Source organism: Choristoneura fumiferana, chromosome 18 (genome assembly GCF_025370935.1).
Source record: "Choristoneura fumiferana chromosome 18, NRCan_CFum_1, whole genome shotgun sequence".
In the NCBI taxonomy this organism is placed as follows: domain Eukaryota; kingdom Metazoa; phylum Arthropoda; class Insecta; order Lepidoptera; family Tortricidae; genus Choristoneura; species Choristoneura fumiferana.
Genome location: NC_133489.1, coordinates 4,705,229 through 4,727,696, shown reverse-complemented (window position 1 = coordinate 4,727,696; position 22,468 = coordinate 4,705,229). Strand labels below are relative to the sequence as shown.

Genomic DNA, 22,468 nt, shown 5'->3' with positions numbered 1-22,468 from the left:
CTTCTAGACGGAATAAAAGACCTTATATAAGTCGATATTTAGATAGGTACCTAACACATTGTTGGGGATAGTGCAAAACCGCGTAGTAAAACTATAATAATTTTTAAGTAGTCCAAATTCGTTGAAATAAAATAAATATGAAGTAAAAATGATCCTCTGTAACATTACACAAATACAGATACGCCGTATTTACTTGTAATAGATAAGCTAATTTGCACCATCCCCGACTATTTATTTAAACTAACATGAAGCCTGCAAATTTTATTTAAATAGTACCTTGCAGCGTGGAACTAAACGCTTATTATTGTTGATAACTAAGGTATAAAATCGTCATTAAAAGATTATAACAATAAATCTTAATGATAACGTGATACGCAAAGTATTTCTTCAATTGATAAGACAGTAGAACAGTTTTTGCAGTTGTTTACCTATTGTTTAAAGTAAAATATCCAGAGACTTAGCACCTTATTGGTTATTTTTCTAAAGCATCAGGAGTCCAATATTTACATTCAATTCACTCAAAAACCATTGTCATTTCAAAGTTCAATATTTAAAAATCGGCTGAACAGTTTTTTATCAAATATACCTAGCTAAAAAGTACCGCAAGAAAACTCACTTTCACGTATAAAATTCTATGTGAAAAAATTCGCAATTTTGGAAAGTTTCCTTTGGCACATCAGTAGGTAGTTAAAAATTATCTCTAAAACTGCACCTGCCTAGATGCAAGCAGATGTCAGAAGTATTGCACTCTGAGAATAATATTGCCCTCGCTATGACAGTACTTACCAGTAGCAAATCGCCGACTTTCTCTAAAGCCCAGTAGATGGTGTACAGCTGTACCAGCTGGAAGAGGACAGTTCTTGTCTCCCCGCTAAGTGTAAGCGTCTGGACGTCCATTTCTGACTTGAATACTGAGAGGAGGATCACGCGAGCGTGAGCCTGTGGACAAAATTTATACGTAGGTAACTATTACTAAAAAAAATGGTTTCGAATTTTACACGTCGTTCAACACTTTAACTGTCCGTGCGTTACATGAAATGCACCTGCAAACTAGCTCTGCCACGTCTACGTGACGTCACAAATGGATGATTCTGTACATTGCATTACCTGTAATGCACGGACGTATCGACCCATGATAGTTGCGAAAGCGAGGGACAGCTAAAGTGATAAAATTGACTAGGAATACTATACCTACCTACCCTCCATTAGGTAGGTACAGGAATAACTAACTAGGTACACCGTGTAGTTATATCTCTGGGGCGAATATTCAAGCGTTTTGGCCACGCGGTCAAACGTCATAAGCGAGCGTCCCACGTTTATTCAACGGAAAGACGTGTCACAAGAATTTTAATCACGCTAAATTCAGCATCGGTATTGTATTAAATTTTCATAAAAAAACAACCCTGGGCATTACCTCTTTTAATAACTCCTGTGATGACACTAATGACAAAATAAAACGCTGAATATTCGCCCTCGACGTTTTTTGCTTATTAAAACAGATGAGACTAGAATTCAGTGTTTTTTTTAGTTCTCGCATACGAGGGGTTAACAGCTGGATCCGCACTCGAGGGGGCATCTACCTTCAGCCACCCAGATCCTATTCACACGTCAAAACAAGAATTGCCAATGAGTCTAAATTCCCACCATTATAAATATAATATGACCATTAAGGAAATAGGTAAATCATGTAAGCATAAACCTGGCACAATTTAAATCGATCCATTGGCGAAATTGCTTACATTTGCATGAACAAGTAGTTTATTTGATATACGACTACATTGGCCCCTAGAGAAAATTTCAACGAAATTGGTGCCATAAAATTGATTTGTATTTTAATTTTTATTAAGTTACGCCGACTGCTACCTACACCCGTTTTTTAACTAACGAGAAATTTATGATACCCCTTAATATGGCAATAATCGTAAAATTGGATCAAAATAATCTGATTCGTTTATAAATCTCACGCGTCTTGCAAAGTTTATTCTCTTATATTTGAAAAAAAAACGCGAGTCGGACGCGCGCACCGGGGTTTCCATGCAAATTTGAAGGTATCTACGAAAAACTAGTGTTAGCAGGGCCCAGCCCAGCCGCTTGTGACCCTATGTATTGGGTGGGGGGGGGTGGGGTACGTAGTGCGGTCCTTACCTCTGAAGCGGCGACCAGCTGTACTGATGTCAGATTCCAGGCGTCTTCTGCCGACTGCCCGTTGTTGGTGTGCCGCTGTAGGCTAGCCAAACAAGCTGCCACTTTTCTACAAAATAAATGCCAATGACTGTACTGACACAATATGTCTTAGAGTTAGGCTAGCGACCAAATTTGGTGATTTTACTTATGGTGTAGTAGAAACAAGCACTGCAAACCATGGGCTGCTGGTTTGATTAGAAATATTCAAATGACAGAAAGTGGCTGTATTATCTAAGCCCGAGCGGGATTGCATTCACCGTCTCTTTCTACCATCATCCCACACCGTTTGACATAACGAAAGTAATGAAAACGATTGTGTTTCAGAGTGCGTTAGATAATAAGGCCTCTGATCTATTAAATTGTGATACAAATCTATAAAAGCTTTTGCCCGCGGCTTCGTACGCTTGAAATTCGGTTATAGCGCGCTGTTCCCTCGGGAACTGTGCTTTTTCCGGGATAAAAAGTGGCCTATGTCACTCTCTGGCCCATAAACTATTTCTATGCCAAAAACACGTCGATCCGTCGCTTCGTTTCGACGTGAAAGACGGACAAAAATACAAACACACTTTCGCATTTATAATATTAGTAACGATATTCGGGTAAATAGGTACCTACCTATCCAGCGTTTTTGCGGCCTTTCTTTTTCGTCATTACTGTTTCGGCAAGTATTATTAAAAGATGATGCTCAGGGTAATTTTTTTATGAAAAGTAAAGACAATACCAATGCTGAATCTAGTGTGATTAAAGTTCTTGCGACTTGTCCTTCCGTTGAATATACGTGGGATGGTAATGAATAACTAACGCACAGCTGGAACACCATTGAAAAGTTCCGACCACCAAACTAACGTCATTTTTGTAAGCAAGGTTAATATTACAGAAAAACACTTATTAAAATTTTAAGTTTCTTAACTTAAAAACCTTACTCAATGAGTTATTTACTAATGGGTAGCCTAGTAGTTTTTCCAGCTCGCAAGCAAAGGATAATAGGCTCAAAGTTCAAACCCAGGCTCGCACCTCTGAGTTTTTATGAAATTTACCACTGGCTTTTCTAGCGCACGATTTACGTCTAAATCAATTCAACGAAGTTCTGAAGCCGCGCTGGGTTCTTACGAGTAGGAACTAAAACTCAAGCCCTATCATTCGGAGGAATGTCAAGAAAAGAAGTATTAATATAAAGTGGTTCATACCCAGCAGCAACCTTCTGGAATCCCTTCACGATGCCGTCCACCGAGCTGTCCCACTTGGCCATCTTGCTCTGATCTGCCAAGTACGCCATGGAAGGGCTCACCTTCTGCCCTTGGGCGACTTGCATTCCGGCTTTCACCAAAGCCCTGCGAACAACAATGGTTACATTAACCAAACTAGACATCACCATAAGCCGGAAGAAGTTATGAACAAAAGCCTCCCCCTTAGAACACCACAACATCGTTGTATCTAGTAAGAGACCTGCTAAGCTAACGCTGTGTCTTCCGGTTCGTGGTCGCTGCTCGAGAACGTTTTTCCCTCAGTGGTTATCTATTCTTCGTGTGATGTGGCCTTACCACTCAACAAATATCTGTGTGGTGTTAGGGATAGCTAGTTGGGTCTGAGACTTAAGTGAAAGTGGTCGAGAGCTGGTTTCAGCATGAAAACAAATGTGTCGCACAAGTGTAGCTTTTGTGTACATGCAATAGCGAAGTAGTAAGGTAAAAGGTAGTTCATTGATACGGACTTGGACCTCCGCAAAGTAACGTCTAACTAAACCAATTAATGATCTGGTAAAGAACACGGAAAGGTGTTGGCTGCGTGTGCCGCGCGATCCTTCGGAAAGGCCTAAGTATGTCCAGCAGTAGACGTCTGCTGAGATGACAATAAATTCTATGACTTCTACAAGCCTGCCGCGATCTTCAATTGTTTTTTTCCGAACTGACTGTTGCTGTTAGTCTTTAGCTTTTTACAGCTTACCGGAGAGTGAGTAGCTGTCACTAAGCAAGGAAGTTTGAATAAGGATGCCAAAGGTGCTGCTTCTGAGCCAACCTCGGACTTTAGATGCTAAGGGTGATTTATACAAGCAATCGGATCTCAACCTTTGACCACTTACCTTGCAGTCTGCAAGAGCATCACAGTGTTCTCTCCTTCGTATGTGTTGGCGGCGGTGACGTTGGCATAAATCTGTGGTAAGTTTGAGGACAGCATGTAGCCGTGGCCGCCGCAAGCCAATCGGCAACGCTCTACCAGAACTGCTGCGTCGGCTGAAGTCGTCGCTTTGAGACAGCATGCAAGTGCGTGCAGCTGGAAGCAAGAAGAGTACGGTTTAAGAAAACTTTTTTTTTATGGTATAAAGGGCAAACGAGCAAACGGATTGCCTGATGGTAAATGATTTCCGTCGCCCATGGACACCTGCAACACCAGAAGGGTTACAACGCACGTCTCATGGAAAGGTTCGCCCAAGGGCGGATCTAGCCAGAGTGGAGGCAAAAGGTCATCTCCTTTCTCAGGTACTGGGCTGGGTCCAGTACAACAGTAGATATTTATCTAAACTCATTGATTTTAATAAAATTAGTTTCTTTCTGCGACAGAAGCGAAAAAAAAATAGAATTTGATCAATGACCCCTCCCCCCTGACTAGAAACCTGGATCCGCCGCTGGGTTCGCTGAGACTTCATAAACTCTGGTGCCCAATAGGATCACGAGGAGATCCGTGAAACGAAAATGTGAAGAGTTTCTTGTTCTTCCGTTCTCGTGCTTAGCTCTCGTTTCGCTTCAAAGGGATTTCACAGACATCATTTGTACAGAAAACTGCAAAGCTAAGATGACATTGCAGGGGAGAGGCCTTTGGCAGTAGGACACTAATACTGTTCAGTTACCTCAGCTAGGTTATCCATGTTGCCAACTGCGAGCTCCTTGGTGACGCGGTGGTACAGCGTCCACAGCCAGAAGCAACTGATGTAGTACGCGTGGCTGGACGCTATGCCGATGAAGAGCTTGTGCTGTTGCGTCACGTAGTCCAAAATTTGCGGTTCAGGCTCGCTGTAGGTATAGAATAGAATAGAAAGAGCTTTAAGAAATCATGTTTGTTAATTAAAGGAAAATTAATGGTGCTCCCACACTGGCTGTTATAGGTGTTATATAACGTTATAAAACATTTGAAAATACGACGAAACGATTTGAGAAAAGGTAGGTAGTGCTCCGCCTTCTTTTTTTTATTTTGTTGCCAAGACGAAAAAAGAAGGCGGGGCACGTACTGCCTACCTTTTCTTCAACCGTTTCGTCGTATTTTTAAATGTTTTATAAGTTTACATAACACTTATAACAGCCAGTGTGTGAGTACCATAAGGTAGTGCGGTAGCAGGTTGTGCGTATGTATAAGGGTAGACTCTCTAAGGGCGTATTTTAAGCTCAATTATAAGGGAAGGAAAGCGGACTCCTGCAAACCAGTTCTTGCCATACAAAGACGTCCTATGGAATGGCGCAGCTCTGTATAACAGGTACACCTGGTTGCCGAACGCCATATTATAATGTCCCGCCCGAGACCTTCCTATTACGTATATAATAAAAATAAAAAATATTTATTCAGGTGACCACCAGCCATATTCGGGCACATAATAAACAAGCTTAAAGGTTCGCCATTGTCGGACAGGAGTCGTCGACATAGAGGACATCACCATAGGTAAGTCATAGTATCCCCAATGATATTATAGGTAGGTATATTAAGCTTTCCCCCGGCTTCGTACACGTAAATTAGATCTAGCAGTTGAATCGGAATAAAAATGTCTTACTTGCCATGCATTGAGGTCACTTACTTTGGTTTAGGTTGCGATTGCCTCCTAACAGCAGCGTAACGTGTAGCGATAGTGACAGCTCTGCCCAGTGTGTTGGCCATTGTGCCCAATATGGAGACCCTGATGTAAACCATGGTGCCGTACGTCAGCTTGCTGTTGGGCGATGATATGAACGTTCCGTCCTGAAGCAGGAACAAGTTTCCTTTTGTAAGGTAGACAAAATGACGTGTACAGCCAACATCAAAAGTAGCAAATCACTTTTTTACTTTGTCGTTTTAACACATTTGTCAAATTTGTGTGGTGCTGTAAAACGACAAAGTACAAAAGTACCTATGCAGCTACATTTGATGCTGACCGTACGTACCCTACACTCAATGTGTTGCTCTAAGCCCTACTCCAGACCCCATTTATAAGCGTCACTAGAGACAAAACACTATGATAATTTGAAGTACAATGTCGCCTTGGGGGGTTCTTATTAAATCAGGCCTTATTGTCTTTCGCAACCGTTTTTACCACTTTTTTCTGTCACGCGGTATAAGAATAAGATGAGGGTAGAAAGAGATAGTAAATGCAATCGCGATCACTCGCACGTTAGACAGTAAAATGGCCTCAGGCTTCATTTGGCTACAAATTGACAGTGTCGACCTGTCTGCAGTCGAGGTTGAAAAAGACATGAGTTGATTTTTATATTGGTCTATGTGGTCTTGAAAACCAATGGTCGATTGTATACGTTTTTAAACGGTTGTATACATATGTAACGGTATGTAGATAGGTATACGGTTTTTTGGAAAGTTTAAAGAACTAAACTTCAGTCGTCTTTACGCGGTTACCTTTAAAATCTGGGAATTCTTCATCAGCATCCTATCCCTTGGTATCCTGTGGTTTTCGAAGCCCAGGAATCCGTTGTTGACGGTATTGAAGCCCAGCTTAGCACCGATCTCTCCCAGCTTCACGCCTTTCATGGGCATGTTAGTTTCCAGGTCTCGAATCTGGACCATGAAGGGCTGGATGCCGCAGCTCTTGCCTTGGCTATAGGTGTGTGCCATGACCACGCAGTGGTTGGCTGTGTGGGCCACTGGAAATGAGATGGAGGTTATAAATCATCATCATCATCATCACAATTGAATGCAACCTATTTTGAAAGACAAAGCAAAGTGTTATTCATTCAAGTTGATTTCTCTAAGACATTAGTGGTTAATTGTGTCAAAAATAATCAATAATTAAGATAATTAGTTACGCGTAATCAAGCAGTGTGAAAGGACGTCCAATATTATGTGGATTTCAGATTCTTTATATTTGCATTATTTATATTTTATTGTAGGTATACTTAGTAGATTAGATGCCTATGTCTTCCCGTGTAGTATTTATTTAAACGATAAGACATTAGATAAGGAACCAATTATTATAAAATATGAATAGTTCATTTATTATATTATCCGAAGTTACGATTAGGTAAGCATAGATTATTTAAACCTCCCGGCCCGATAGCGAAGAGTGCAAATCTGGTAAGTTCTGCGCCACTTTCAACACCCTAGACTAGAATGCAATGTCCTCTTCCAATAATCCTTTAATCCTTTTCACGAAAGAATGCTTAGGCCTAAGGCTCTACTCCGGTCTTGTGCTTTACCACGCGATAACCAAATCTTGTTGGAAAGCGGACGCCATTCGAGAAGCCCCATCAGCCAAGGATGTGACTGCCACTTTAGTTTCGAATTCTTCGGCTATGTCGTAACCTTAGTTCTACTGCGGATATCATCATTTCTAATTCTATCCCGCAGAGAAACCCCGAGCATAGCCTGTTTATAGCCCTCTGAGTGACTTTGAGTTTTTGAGCAATAGATGACACCGTTTTACGACATGTCCTTAATAGACTTGCAAAGACACACTTTTACGGTCTATTGAGATCGGTAGGCTAACGATAATAAATAAATGATATGCTTTAATAAAATAAAATAAAAAACCGGCCAAGAGCGTGTCGTACATGCCCAGGATAGGGTTCCGTAGCCATTACAAAAATCAAATAGTATTTTTCTAAGGATTTCGTATTGTGTACTGAATCTTCCAAGTTTAGGTATATTTTATACCTTAGGCTGCTATTTACTCTTAAACTACTAATTATTCTCAAGCAATCTTAGCCGCTATATTTTTTTTTCATTCTGATTTATTTTAATTTTCCACTCAACAGTTTAGATTTAAGAGGGGGGGGGGACGCTCGATTTCAATGAAAATTTGCACTTTAAAGTTGAATATTTCTCAAATAGATCACTGACTAGAAAAATTGACTTAGCAACCCCCAATGGTTTTAAAAGACCTATCCAACGATACCCCACAATATAGGGTTAGTCAAGAAAAAAAATCACCCCCACTTTACGTCTATGGGAGGTACCCTAAAGCTTTCTAGTAACGGTCTCTGAGCTTACCCGCGGACAGACAAACGGACAGACATGGCGAAACTATAAGGGTTCCTAGTTGACTACGGAACCCTAAAAACAATGAATTGATTTTCAGGTGACTGTGACCACAAACTTTTTTGAGGGCTGGATCCGCGCCTGAGCCCAAACGTTTAAACTAGCATTATGAAATGAAAGCGAACTTACGTCCACCCGGCCACCATTTGTACGCCGTGAGCTTGGGACTGTTGAGCACGAACTCTTCGGTTTTCGGATCATATTCAGCCGTCGTTTCCAGACCGCGGATGAACGTGCCGTGTCCTAACTCTGTCTGTAATCAACAAAATTGTTATAATAAGACTTCCTGCAAGAAGCTATAGTATAGTCTCTAGTAGTAATAAATACTACTACCCTAACTTAACCTAACCTAAGCTACTATCTACTTATTGAAATGGGTTATAGTACATAGTCGTTTATTTTCAGATTTTCGTAACACACGTGGGATATAGGTAGGTAGCTGTTGAAACAGTTCAGAGCCCCACCCAGATAAGTATGGGTTTCAAATTCTCAAAGTCGTTATGCAACGTTCTGATAGGATAAAGCACAACTCTATCGGTATAGCTGTTCCAGCGTATCAGCTGTTTTCATGCGTTATACCTATCCTATCCGATATTACTGCCTGTAATGTACCTTCTACGACCTTATACTATCAGATAAACAATTTGTAAACCAGGATCTTGATAAAATATATTACGGTAGCTAGTTTGAATTACACACAGCACAATGTCCAAACCTATCTAGCAACTTTGTTTTGCGGCAGATAGTGTGAATGCTTGAGCGTTTTAAACGCAGGGGTCAAAAATCATTACGCTCCTAAGTTTATTACCATAATGAAAGGACTGTCGCCATAACTTTGATCAAACTAGCACGTCTTTTGTTTCTATAAAACCTCAGAGCACATGCCTGCCTTGCCGTACCCGGTTGTAGTTTCTTAGGACGGACCTTTATCTTTCCGTGGGTGTCGTTAAAGGCGGTTATGGCCTCTCCCATACAGCCATATCAAGTAGCGTTTACGACATAAGTCGACACTTATTGCGTCCTAACGGACGGATTTTTGTAACTTTGTTCCGTAACGTTACGGTGTTGTGTAAACCCATGTTTCAACGCCGTTGCGAAAAGTGGGGAATAATCGTAACAATTTTCAGTCACACTGCGCAGTCGCAGTGTCGACACATCGCGACTTATTTGTGCTCACTTCTAACGCGATTCATTCATTCATTCGTCGTTCTATCGTTCGGTTGTAACAGGGCTGATCAAGCCTTCTCGATTGTTAACCTCTTCCATTTCGTCGTTTTAAAAATTCAGTCAAATTTCAATTTTCGAATATCACTGTACTTTCAAATTCAGCACTTGTTTTATGTCAAAAATCATTCTACGATCAGCAGCCGTACTATAAGGACGTGCTAAATATAAACAGATGAACGGGGAATAATGGCGTAACGCAGTGTGACGCATCGCAGATGTCGACACAACGCGACTTATTTTGTGCTAACCACTGATGTAATTAACATTCATCGCCGGTCTGTAACGTTCCATTTAGAATCGTTCTGGTTGTTTTTATGCCTGATCAAACCTCTTTGTTATTCTTCATGGTTCATTTTGAGTTGTGTTCGTTTTGCGGCCTTGAGCGTTTTTTTCACGCTCCTAAGTTTATTACCATAATGAAAGGACTGTCGCCATAACTTTGATTTAAATAGCACGTCAAACCATGCCTGCCTTGCCGTACCCGGTTGTAGTTTCTTAGGACGGACCTTTATCTTTCCAGTTAAAGGCGTACAGCCATAAAGTAGCGTTTAGTCGACACTTATTGCGTCTAACGCGATTACGAGCCGCATAAGGGCAACCTGTGCTCACTTCTAACGCGTATTCATTCATTCATTCATTTCGTTCTATCGTTCCGATTGTAACAGGGCTGATCAAGCCTTCTCGATTGTTAAATTTCATTTTTTGCTATTCAGTTCAAATGTACTTTCATTCAGCACATACCAGTCAGAGCCGTCTATAAGGACGTGCTAAATATTTTTATTATTTTGACATCAACACGTATTCGATCATAATGTCATAACAGTTTCATAGTGCAGTTAATTAGTGTTTTATAACCAGTTTCATCACACATTCGTATCCTGTTGTCGGCATAGTATACATATATATCCGTGCAAAATTACAGCTTTCTAGCATTGATAGTCCCTGAGCAAAGCCGCGGACGGACAGACAGACAGACATGGCGAAATTATAAGGTTTCCGTTTTTGCCATTTTGGCTCCGGAACCCTAAAAAGGACTAAGTGCCCATTGCGGCCTATTTACTGAATAAATGATTTGGATTTGATTTTGTGGAAGGAAAGAGGAAAACACCACACTATTTTACTAAGAATAAGTTGTCACCAAAGTAGGTAAGTACACGACTAATCCTTAACGACTACCTATCACGATCACGACCAGTCTGTCAAGATTAAAGCGACTTGAAGAAGTCATGTCTTTAAACAATATTTTCTGCAAGGATAATGACGAAGACGTTCTAAAAACAAATATGATCCCACATATGATTAATCAAGGGGCACGGCAGTGATCCCGCCGAGTCGACAACTACCTACCATCCTTTTCTCGAAGTGACTTATGGTATCTTTGACCCATCACCATGATTTTGTGGATTAATTACCTGAGCGTAAGTGCCAATAATCTCCATGTTATTTATTTTCTTCAGCCAGTATTCCCTTTGCTTCTCGTCGCCCTGGCCTTCAATCACGTTAGCGAACATCGAATAGTGCAGCATCAGGGGTGAGTTTTCCTTAAATATGGCCGAGCTTGTCGTGGCGCGGAGAGCCAGTCTGCCGCATACAATTATGGTTTCAAAGGACTGATAGCAGAAAGGTATAAATGAGTCTAAAATGTTTGCTGATACATCTAGGAGAGGTCGGTAAGTATTTGAAAATTTGAACACCAAAAAGGTAAAGTAAACAACATACACAGGAAGTTAATTATATAAGGCTTCCTCTTCCAAAGATTCAGCTAAGGTTTGTGATTCTGACCTGGCAGTTTCATACTCGGTGAGAGTCTTATCCTCCAGGGTTCCCAACGTCTGGTGCATGATGACAGCTTTCCGCACCGCATTTTCGTAGCGCTCCTTGTGGCTCATGTACTCGTCAGGCACGGCGTCCCGAAGGCCTTGGATACTGAAGACTCTGTTCTCTGAAAAAGATAAACAAATTAATATCACGGGACAAAGTGACACCAATAGGCTAGTGTCTTGAAAAAATGTAAATAGTCCGTTAGTTAGATATCAGCATACCTATAGGTTGAGGTAATTTTCATTCATAAACTAGGGAAAAGTGACTATTTACTCGATGAACTCAAACCACATTATCATCAGACTGACGTCGTTCCATCTGAAGACTGAAAAGGGTATGCGATTGGGATCAATAGCGTATCGTACCATCTGTCACTCTCGTATAAAATAATATTAGCGTCACGGGGACGGCAAGATACTTAAGTAGTTCGAATTTCGTACTTCGCAGTATAGGGTCTGGGTCTGAGAGAAAACGGCCAAGTCACAATACGCCTGCCTGCTTCCACAGCAACATGCAAAGTATATCCAAGACAAATCAATGAAGGCGCTACTTACTGTTACTTTGCGGAGGTCCGTATTAATGAACTAAAACAATTACTTTGCTTTGTGCGAGGACGCGGTCGCGCTTCGCTTTGCGCGAAGTAAAAGGAGGCAGTGTGAACAAATCAATGTGCCTTTTTTGCCCCACTTCCAGTGGTTGGATTGACTTGACATTTGGTATAGGTACCGACATGTGGGAATGCGAGTGGAATTGTGGACGAATGATTTGATGGAAAAAACTGGCCAAGAGCGTGACGGACACGCCCAGGATAGGGTTCCGTAGCCATTACGAAAAAGTCAAGTAAATAATATATTTATAAGGATTTCCTATTGTGTACGGAAGTGGTACGGAATCTGCCAAATCAAATCAAAGTTTAGGTATGTTTTATGCCTTAGGCTGCTATTTATTCTTAAACTACTAATAATTCCCAAGCAATCTTAGCCGCTATCATTTTCTATATTTACTACCAATATGAATTTTTACAAATTTTTCCACCCAACTAGTTTAGATTTTAGAGAGGGGAAGGTCGATTTTAATAAAAATTTGCACTTAAAAGTTGAATATTGAATGATACCCCAGGATAGGGTTCCGTAGCCATTACGAAAAAGTCAAGTAAATAATATATTTCTAAGGATTTCCTATTGTGTACGGAATAGGGTTAGTCGATAAAAAAGAAATCACCCCCACTTTACGTCTATGGGAGTACACAGTCGAGTTCATAAACTTGTGAGCAAAAATTTTATCAATAATATCTGAACACGCTTCTACGCCGTTAACAATAGAGCCTTGTTCAGATAATTTTGATCAAATTTTTGCTCACAAGTTTATGAACTCGACTGTACCTAAACTAAAAACAAAATGTTTTGTTATTTTATATTTCCACTGTCGGCTTCACTGATATATATATTCATGCCAATTTACAGCTTTCTAGTACTAATGGTCTGAGCTTATCCGCGGACAGACAGACAGACAGACGGACAGGCATGGCGAAACTATAAGGGTTCCTAGTTGACTACGGAACCCTAAAAAGTGCGGACTGAATTACCGATGACTTCTGTGGAGTGGATGGGACAAGCGAGTTAGAAAGTGCAAGTTTTGATCGGGTGAGCCTTGGTGGCTGGTGCAATACTTTGCTCCTACGGCAGGCGAAAAAACGGACGTTGGCGTTTAGTGCTTACCATAGATCACCAGAGATTCACAAATTATCAATGTGCATGAATGGGAAAATATACTTAATTTAAATTTTATTTATTATAAATAACAGCAAGTTATTATATACGAGTAAAATAAACATTTAACATAAAATCAACTTTAATGACATCGAGATTCCAGTTTTTAGGGTTTCGTACCCAAAGGGTGCCAACGGAACCCTATTACTGAGACTCCGCTGTCTGTCTGTCTGTCTGTCCGTCTGTCACAGGGCTCTATCTCTTGAGCCGTTATAGCTAGGCACTTGAAATTTTCACAGATTATGTATTACAGTGGCCGCAACAACAACAAATACTAAAAATAAAATAAAGAAACGTGTTTCATTCAGCAGTTTTTGATTGCTAGGCTGCCAAGATGACGGCCGTCAGTTGCTAGGGGCATTAAGGCTAGGGCTAGGGGGTTAAGATTTATTCACTAATTCATAATATGTACAGGGCGACAGCCAAAGAGGATGAAAATTTAAAATGGTTCTTTATTCAAAAAACTTGCACCTACTTAGTGCTTACATTTTGGTGATATGTTTTTATTAACTTGTAATGTAATGTAACTAAAGAGGGTTACCGTTTTTTGTCTCACTAGATGGCACACTGTTGCGTGAGGTTTTTAAGTATGGCTTTTAAAGTCTGTTATTAGGGGCGTGTAAACAAAGTTTAGATTAAAATCATATTTAATACACCTTAAAACCGTACCATAAAAATATCGAGCATGCCACTGTTGCATAGTCCCCGTTTTGTTCGGAAAAAAGGGAGGACAAAGGTTTCTGAAAGACAAAACTGTCTCAAAACACAGACATTCATTGCCCCGGGACGCATATTTGCCATAATTAATTTCAGATATTGCAAAATATTCACAAAATTATTCTAATTATACACTACACTAGCGCCTCTAGTCGCGAATTCATACGCGATAGCCCTCATTATGTTTGTTCAGGTGGAATGAAATAATTTAAATAAAATGCGTGCGAAGTTCCCAATCCGCACTGGGCCCGCGTGGGAACTATGGCCCAAGCCCTCTTGTTCTGAGAGGAGGCATGTGCCCAGCAGTGGGACGTAGATGGCTGGACTCTGTAATAAAATACGAGCATCGATTTTGGTCTAATTTGAATTCGTCTTGACGACTACCTAATTTGGTAACCATGCAAAAAGTACCGACAAAAAAGCTTGAAATTTTTTTTTTACGTAAAAATATTACTGAGCTATTTGTTTTTAAAACATTGTACGGAGGTGCGGAGCGGAACCCTTCATGCGCGAGTCGCTCGCACTCGCACTTGGCCGATTTTTATATATAACATATATTATGCTATTTTAACCTCATGTAATCTTTAGGAAGAGGTTTAAGGAACACTTATAAATTAAGTTTATGTAAGGTATTTGAATAAACTATATATACATTTATATAGTAATAACATAAACTTAGAACTTAAACTCTAACTAACTAAACTAATTTAACTCCTTCACAAAACAGAGACATCAGTTGACCAATGAGGGCTATCGTTTTTTGTCTCACTAGATGGCGCACTGTTGCGTGAGGTTTTTAAGTATGGCTTTCAAAGTCCGTTTTTACGGGTGTGAAAACAAAGTTTAGATTAAAATCATATTTAATACACCTTAAAACCGTACCATACAAATATCGAGCATGCCACAGTGTTACATAGTCCCCGTTTTGTTCGGAAAAAAGAGAGGACAAAAGTTTCCGAAAGACAAAACTGTCTCAAAACACAGACATTCATTGCCCCGGAACGCATATTTGCCATAATTAATTTCAGATATTGCAAAATATTCACAAAATTATTCTAATTATAAATAAACCGGCGTAGCTCACCCAAAAACTATGAGATTTGACATTTCGGAGACCTCACGCTACACTAGCGCCTCTAGTGGCGAATTCATACGCGATAGCCCTCATTTGTAGGATGGCGTTTCGGCCTTGTGAAGTACGAAGTATCGCGCGAACGTCAAGTTATATATCAAGGAAATATTTTAACAGTTCTGTTTACCTTTCTCCCTCCTCTTCTGCGTAAATTTGTCGCCACCATCGAGGAACGCCGTCAGTTCCGCGACATTGAATTTGCATTTGTCACGTTCTTTTTGCAGATCCTCGTTTATTACTTTATTTACCGCATCCATTGTGCTATTGTATACTTATATACGTACACGTTCGCGCTCTGACAAATCTCAACTGTCACTGTTTTCGCGTCAGGGCACGGAGTTATCTTTTCGCGTATCTTTAGCACTCACTTATTTGAACGAATTAAAGTACAATTTTATTGAATTGAACTTTGTATCTCTTATGTTTTCGCGATTATAAATAAAATTATTGAAATTGTGTGGAGTTCAATTTATAAAATCGCGTCTTTTAAGGCGCGTTTGTGATGCTTCATTTTGATTCAAATACATATATAGGTATAGCCGTTTGGAATAAATAATGGTCTCGGTAGTCTGACGAATATTTAAACTTTTTACTCTATAACCAAACCGATATATTCCACGTACTATTAGGTACTGAATCTGGTAACGTAATAAGTTTACGTATTGCAGCGGTGAAACTACGTAATACTAATTAAGGTAATTTAACAATGACGACCTTATTGAGCATATTAATTGTATAGATACGGCTGTTGTATCGTGTTAAGTATAACTTAGTTGATTGATGTTTCGCTGAAACTTAAATATCATATTATTTGATACTGTCCCGGATAACTCACGTCTTAAATCGAGTTTAGCTCGACATGTTTCGGGCGGTTCTCTATCGTTTGCCCGAATGTATCGTTTTCTAGAATTTTCATTTGCCATATAGTAATTTATTTCTGAAATAGTAATTTCTTCAGAGTTGGTATTAAACTAACCTAACCTAACCTACTGCATTCTATATGATGACATTTAAAAAAGTCCTGAAAACAGCACGGTTCTATATATTTTATGGCAAACGTTGGTATGGCAAGTGAAATTCGGGCAAATGAAATTCGGGCAAGTAAAAGTATACGGTTTTGGTTTAATCCGTCGAACGTCCGTAAGATGTCGAGTTATGGGACAGTATCAATTATAATATAAGTGAGTCTCACGGTAGTTTCATGTTCAAAACATGAATAACTTCAAATTATGCTATTCGATGTTTAATCATCCACAGGATTACACACGGATATAGATACACCTATCTATCCATATCTGTGGGATTACAGGACAATGTCAACTATATTGTCATATACTTATATACGAGTATGAGTACGTCTCTACAGTCCTAGAACTTATGCTCCATTTATTTCAACATTAGAACCTTATCGGTAAAATTTGCACACGTTTTTAAATGAGACAATTTAAATGAAACTATTTAAATTTGTGTTAACTTGTATAGTAAAAACATTATACATACCGCTAATAAATTTACATGTAGGTATTTTTAGTCCACTTGTGTTCGGACGAAATAAGAAACTTGTGATACAATTTGACCTATCTACGCACGCTTTCTTATAATGCTGTGATGAGTAACCACAAAAGGGGTTAAACCTAAAATATTCTTACTACTTCCATACATATGACAAATGTTACATTAATTTAATATTTTTCCTTTTTAGTTCGCTTTATTTCTAATATATATTTAATTTATTTTTTTTTTTTTTTTTGCCGTGGCATTATGCTGAGTGGGGACCTGTTTAGCGTCATGTATGTCTTTATTTGTTCTATGTTTGTTTTTTATGGCGTTAAATAAATGTATTTTCTTTCTTTTCTTTCTTTCTTTCTTTAATCTTGTTTTAAAAATGTTTTTCATTTTTATTTACAAAATGGATCGCAAATAATAAATAATCACAAATAAATGGATCGTGACTATTTTTACAGGTGACATTGAATAAAATTTATGCAATTATTTAATGCACGAAATTTAATGCAAGTGAAAATCATGCAAAAAATAATATCAAAAACACGATTTCTGTTACTTAAGTGTTAGGTACATTGAAATAGGTAGGAACTCGATAAGTAGGTAAAGCAGCTGGTGCTAAGAGAATAAATAATAATATAATTTTCTCAAACATGCTCGGAAATGTATGCGTTAATGTCACGAAATGGAGACATGAAGTTTCTCATTTATGGCTCCCTACCACCTCCCTACATAACTTCTTGGCCTAGGCCATGAAGTATGTATGAAAGTCCATTATTGTCCGCTGCTCTAACTTTTTAAATTTGCTTACTAACATTAAAATGACAAAGGAAAAATTACGAACAGCCAACCACCACTACTACTTACTCTGTAAGCATTTGCGATACTGCGATACTGCGATGCGATGCGATGCGATGCGATGCGATGCGATGCGATGCGATGCGATGCGATGCGCTGCGACGCGATGCGATGCGATGGATGGATGGATGGATGGATGGATGAAATATTTCCTCACATTGTTTGAGAAAAGCACTATACAAACCTCGGCCAGAAAGAACAGGGATTGCTGGACTCTACCTGGACAGGGATCTACCCCGAACTCGTCCATCAATCCCTTACTTCATGGCCTCTGCAGTAATGTACTATTATTTATATCTCATTGACCTTTCAAACAGCTGTAATTAAGTATATCGATATTATACGGTTTACCTATTATCTAACACTGCACTTAGTACCATTGTTCTGAGGGTAGTATTTGAGACTAGCTGTTACCCGCGACCCCGTCTGATCTCCGTCTTTGCATTCATAGTTTAGTGTTAAAACAACATTATTTTACGCAACAATCGTGTATTACTTACTACTTACTTACCTACGTAGGTACACTCGAACCAACTGAATCGTGACCCACAGTGGAACCTTTTCGTAGAAAAAGTCAAATTGATATCGCAGGGAATTTATTATGACACTTATCTACTGTGAGAATGTTCTACGGTGGGTCAGGAATCAAATGGTTCGACTGTACCTACCTAGCAGTTTACACAAATAATCGTCTTGGTGTTTTACGTTCATGGTGTTTAGTAGCCGAAAACCTTCATGTGTTTTTCATAGTCAGGTTACAAAAGAAGGTCGAGTGGGTCCATAATAGCTATAATAGTAATGCCACCTTATTGTGTGTTCACCTACCTACTGGTAAGTACTCCAGATGATTGCAAATGCATTGCCAGCGGCTGCCTTAGTGATGCGACTCGAGCCGTTTTTTGCTCGAGTGACTCGAGTGAATTTGAAAATCTCGTATTCGAGTGAAAAAAAAGTACCGAGTCACCGAGTCAATTCGGCATGCGGCACTATTAGTTGTAAGAAGTCATTTTGTTTTTCTTTGTTGATTAAGGCGCGCTTATAGAAGAATTTTCGGTATTTGAGGGGGTGAAGCAGACGACGCGGTGGAGGCGAATGCGGGGCGACTCGCGCGTCTGTCACGCAGCCGTTGACGGCCTTATTCTGTTTGTATCCGTATTCTGGTTAATGTGAATTCCGGATTTTCCTTAAAATTATAATTACACATTTTTTGGTTTAATAAAGAAAATCTTCGTTTAATATGAATAGTCTTGGTAATAAACAAATTATTTATGCCTCTTCATGCCCACAGTTTGATTTGTAACGTAGGTAATGGATAGACATTTAGACTGAATAGGTCGATAGATAGATATGACAGATGGCATGCTCTTGTTTCGGAGGCCAAGACCCTTTTGGGTCCCTGAGCCATAGTTAGTTAGATAGCTTATTAGTCTGGTCAACATTTAGGATACTTTATGTTACGGAAAATAAATATTTTTGGAATATAATAAAAATTGCTCTAAATCGGATTCCGCGCGGACGCAGTCGACGGCAACAATTAGTTTTAAATTAATTTATAGCTCTTCCAAAATTGTCTGGAGCATGAAGCGATGCTTTCTTATTTTCATGACTTGAGAAGTATGGATATGTAGGAGAAAGTTATTTATCTTCAGTCAGAGGAGATTCCAAAGTTGATTGTCTGGAGCATGAAGCGATGTTTCGCTATTTTCGTCGCTTGAAAAGTATAGATATGTAGAAGAAAGTTCCTTTTCTTCAGTCAGAGGAGGTTCTACAGTTATTTTTCATGAAGATTCTTTTTACCTAGTGGCATTCCCGAGCTCGACGGGAATCAACAATTTCGGGTAGTAACCAGTCCATATAAAATGAAATTAGTTTGTCTTTCATTTTTTTCCCCAAAATGTATCATCTATAAGTATGATTACTGTTTTGAGGTGATGATTTTCACCACTCCACACAGCAAATATACACTGTGCTCAACACGTGACATGGAGACCTTGGATCTGGTCATACCAGTTACTATTTTTGTTAATTTCAGTAGTTTTAGTTTCCTTTTCATAATTCTACATCTGAATTTCGTTTTCTTTGATACCTTTTCAAGTCCATTTCTAAAGGCTACACTTCAACCGGGCACTTTATTTCACTATTACTTAAAGATGATACATTTTGGGAGAAAAAATAAAGACAAACTAATTTCAAAATTGAAAATACAAACTGAAATAAAGATGCACAGAAAAACCAGAAAAATAAGACCAGCACTGGAAAGCGAACCCAGGTCCTCGTATCCGTACCGCGTGCTATAACCGCTACACCACTGCTGGTCCACCAGTAGTGACCAGCAGTGGTGGTTGACCGCAGTGGTGTAGTGGTATAGCACGCGGTACGAAATACCGAGGACCTGGGTTCGATTCCCAGTGCTGGTCTTATTTTTCTGGTTTTTCGGTGCATCTATATTTCAGTTTGTATTTTCAATTTAGGTTTTAGGGATGACCGTAAGAGAAAAAAAATTGGAATGGAAATAAAAAATATAAAAAGATTCCAAAACCAATCTGATTTACGTGAAGGTAAATTACAAATCGAAGTCCCTATAATAAATAAGTCGCTGATAAGTCGGTAGGCGTCGTAATGTACGGTCTGGTACACACGGACCGCATTCCAATTGCAATCCGGCTGTAAAATGGCAGAACTACATCAGAACTGCGTAAGAACTGCACTCCGACTGCCTAAAATGGCAGTGGGAATGCAGTCCTTGACAGTCGGGTCCAGTGCTGGTGCAGTTGTACTAACTGCGCAATAACTGCATCCAAACTCCCATTTTGCAGCCGGATTGCAGTTGGAGTACATGTTTTTGTCAATAATTTACTAGTGCAACCAAGTGCAACCATCTTATTTTATTAAAATAATTTATGTTAAATAACTTGCTGAATGCAAGATATTACCTTTGCCTGCAAAAAAGTGAGAAAATCTAAACTTAGATCGAAACTGTTGCATCTACTATCAGAAATGTCAGTGAAACTGTCAAAGGGATCAAGCAGGGCTACTACGAAACTCGAACTAGAAGTTCGTGTCATGCGGTCCCTCTGACACTTATACTATTTAATACGAGAGAGCGAGAGGACGGTACGATACGAACTTCGAGTTTCGAGTTTCGTAGTAGCCGCAAGGTTCGGCGCATGTTCGCCGTGAGTAGTATAGGTTATACAACGTGCCTACAATTTGTATGGCAGTCGCGGTAGAATCTGGACGAAGCCGTCCGCGTCCGTGAGCAGCCGAGGCCCGCGCCAACCAGCTTGCGGTCGTAGTACGAATGTGAAATCCGCTCAGCAGTGCTGCTACGAAACTCGAAGATCGTGGGTTGCGGTCCCTCTGACACTTATACTATTTAGTACGAGATCGAGAGGGACGGTACGATACGAACTTCGAGTTTGGAGTTACGTAGTAGCCCTGCTGACTCGGCCCGACTCCGGCCGGTCGATTAGTGTGTGGTAGGTACTTCGTTTAGGTACTCTAATGCTTCTCATATGTGCTCTGAGTTCACTTATGCGTTTCCTCTTTCGCTTAACTTTTTTAATACTGCGATTACCCATTTATTTGCTCTCAAAAGTAGTACTAGCGCGTTAGAAAAATGTGCACAGGTCCGTCGTCGACTACGTACACGCGTGTACTGGCGACTGGGAAATACTTGGCGCCGCCGCGCGCTAGAACCGTTTTATTTTGCCAAAGACGAAATAAATTGGTATGATTGATGTACTCAACCTATTGAAAATCTATGAAGCATAAATCTAAATCTACTAAAACTATTTAATAAAGCAAATTTTGTGTTGATATTCATAATAGTTTTTATAATATTTGGTTTAACGTGTAAACGAAGGCTCTTTTTCAAAAAAATAATCTATCGAGGTTTTTGTCAGCAATCGTGTTTTTGATGAAGTCAAAACTAGCTAATAGACTGAAAATATACATATAAAAAAATTGCATTGTAAGTATGTGTAAGTATATTTTAAATATTTTCTAAAATTGTAGTTTTCACTACGTACAGCGCCTTAATGACATAAATAAGGTAAATAATATTTTGAGTTTTATTTCATATTAACAAAATATTACTTATACCTACTAATTTAATGAAGGTAAGTATTTAAAAATTCTTAATCTAAACTCAGCTGAAGTGATAAATTCTTAGTCGAGTTGTAAGAAGTGTAAGTGGTTTACTTGAGTGAATAGAAAACTCCAGTACTTACAACTCAAATGACTCAGTAAAATTACTCGAGTCACTCAAGCCACAAAATCCGACTCGAGTCGCTGCCTGGCTATTGGAGCGGAGGGAAGCAGCCTGTGGTAGCAGCGGAGCGGTGAGCGAGATAAAAATCCACTAAAAGTTAGAACTGCATAACATCTCTCCACCTCTCCTTTTCAGTGGAGAAGGAGTTGGTAACTACCTTAAAATTCATACAAAAAGAATTTTGAGAATCGGTCAACGATTGACTAATCGGTGAATACACATTAAAGAAATACAAACAGTGGAACGTAGAACCTCCTTTTTTGAAGTCGGTTCAAAACCGGAAAGCGGAGCGAGGAAGAGGAGCGGGGAAGCGGGGCGGAGAAAGGAGAACGAGCGGGGAAGCGGGGAAGCTCCGCGGATGTAAGGACAGTCCCCAACTCCACTCCGCATTACTTTCTTTCTCCGCTCCGCTACCTAACTCCCACCACTGGATTTCTAAACAAATCTTTTCTATGACATAGGTAATCCAGGGATTGTCTATTCTGTGTCCAGCCAGGGCCACCCTCACAGCGATGGGTAGGTGTCTTATTGAAGATTTATCCCTCGAAAAAAAAGCGCCCCATGCCCCATAGGTCAAAACCAAAACGTTAAAATTAAATGTAACAGAACGGGTGGATCGAGAATTAAAAGCAAACCTAGGTAAATCAGGGTTTTTTAGGACAGGCTAGCTGGCATTTCTGTCACTAATTACAAGGCGACTTGATCCCGTGCCTCAGCTTGTCCGAAGGGACGAATTAAGAAACTAGAAGCACTGTA

The 22,468-nt window shown here is 39.7% G+C and overlaps 1 protein-coding gene across 1 annotated transcript in view; it reads right to left on the bottom strand.

Moving 5' to 3' along the window:
- The window catches only part of LOC141438327 (acyl-coenzyme A oxidase 1-like), a gene marked incomplete at its 5' end in the record, with an annotated part of 31,597 nt that extends 15,837 nt beyond the window's left edge, over nt 1-15,760 (bottom strand). The window contains 11 exon segments of the mRNA XM_074102172.1: nt 787-939; nt 2,146-2,251; nt 3,372-3,515; nt 4,265-4,455; nt 5,030-5,192; nt 5,966-6,126; nt 6,775-7,019; nt 8,542-8,665; nt 11,052-11,220; nt 11,422-11,581; nt 15,206-15,760. Coding sequence (XP_073958273.1) covers nt 787-939; nt 2,146-2,251; nt 3,372-3,515; nt 4,265-4,455; nt 5,030-5,192; nt 5,966-6,126; nt 6,775-7,019; nt 8,542-8,665; nt 11,052-11,220; nt 11,422-11,581; nt 15,206-15,335 — 1,746 coding nt within the window.
- Nucleotides 15,761-22,468: the final 6,708 nt, after the last annotated feature.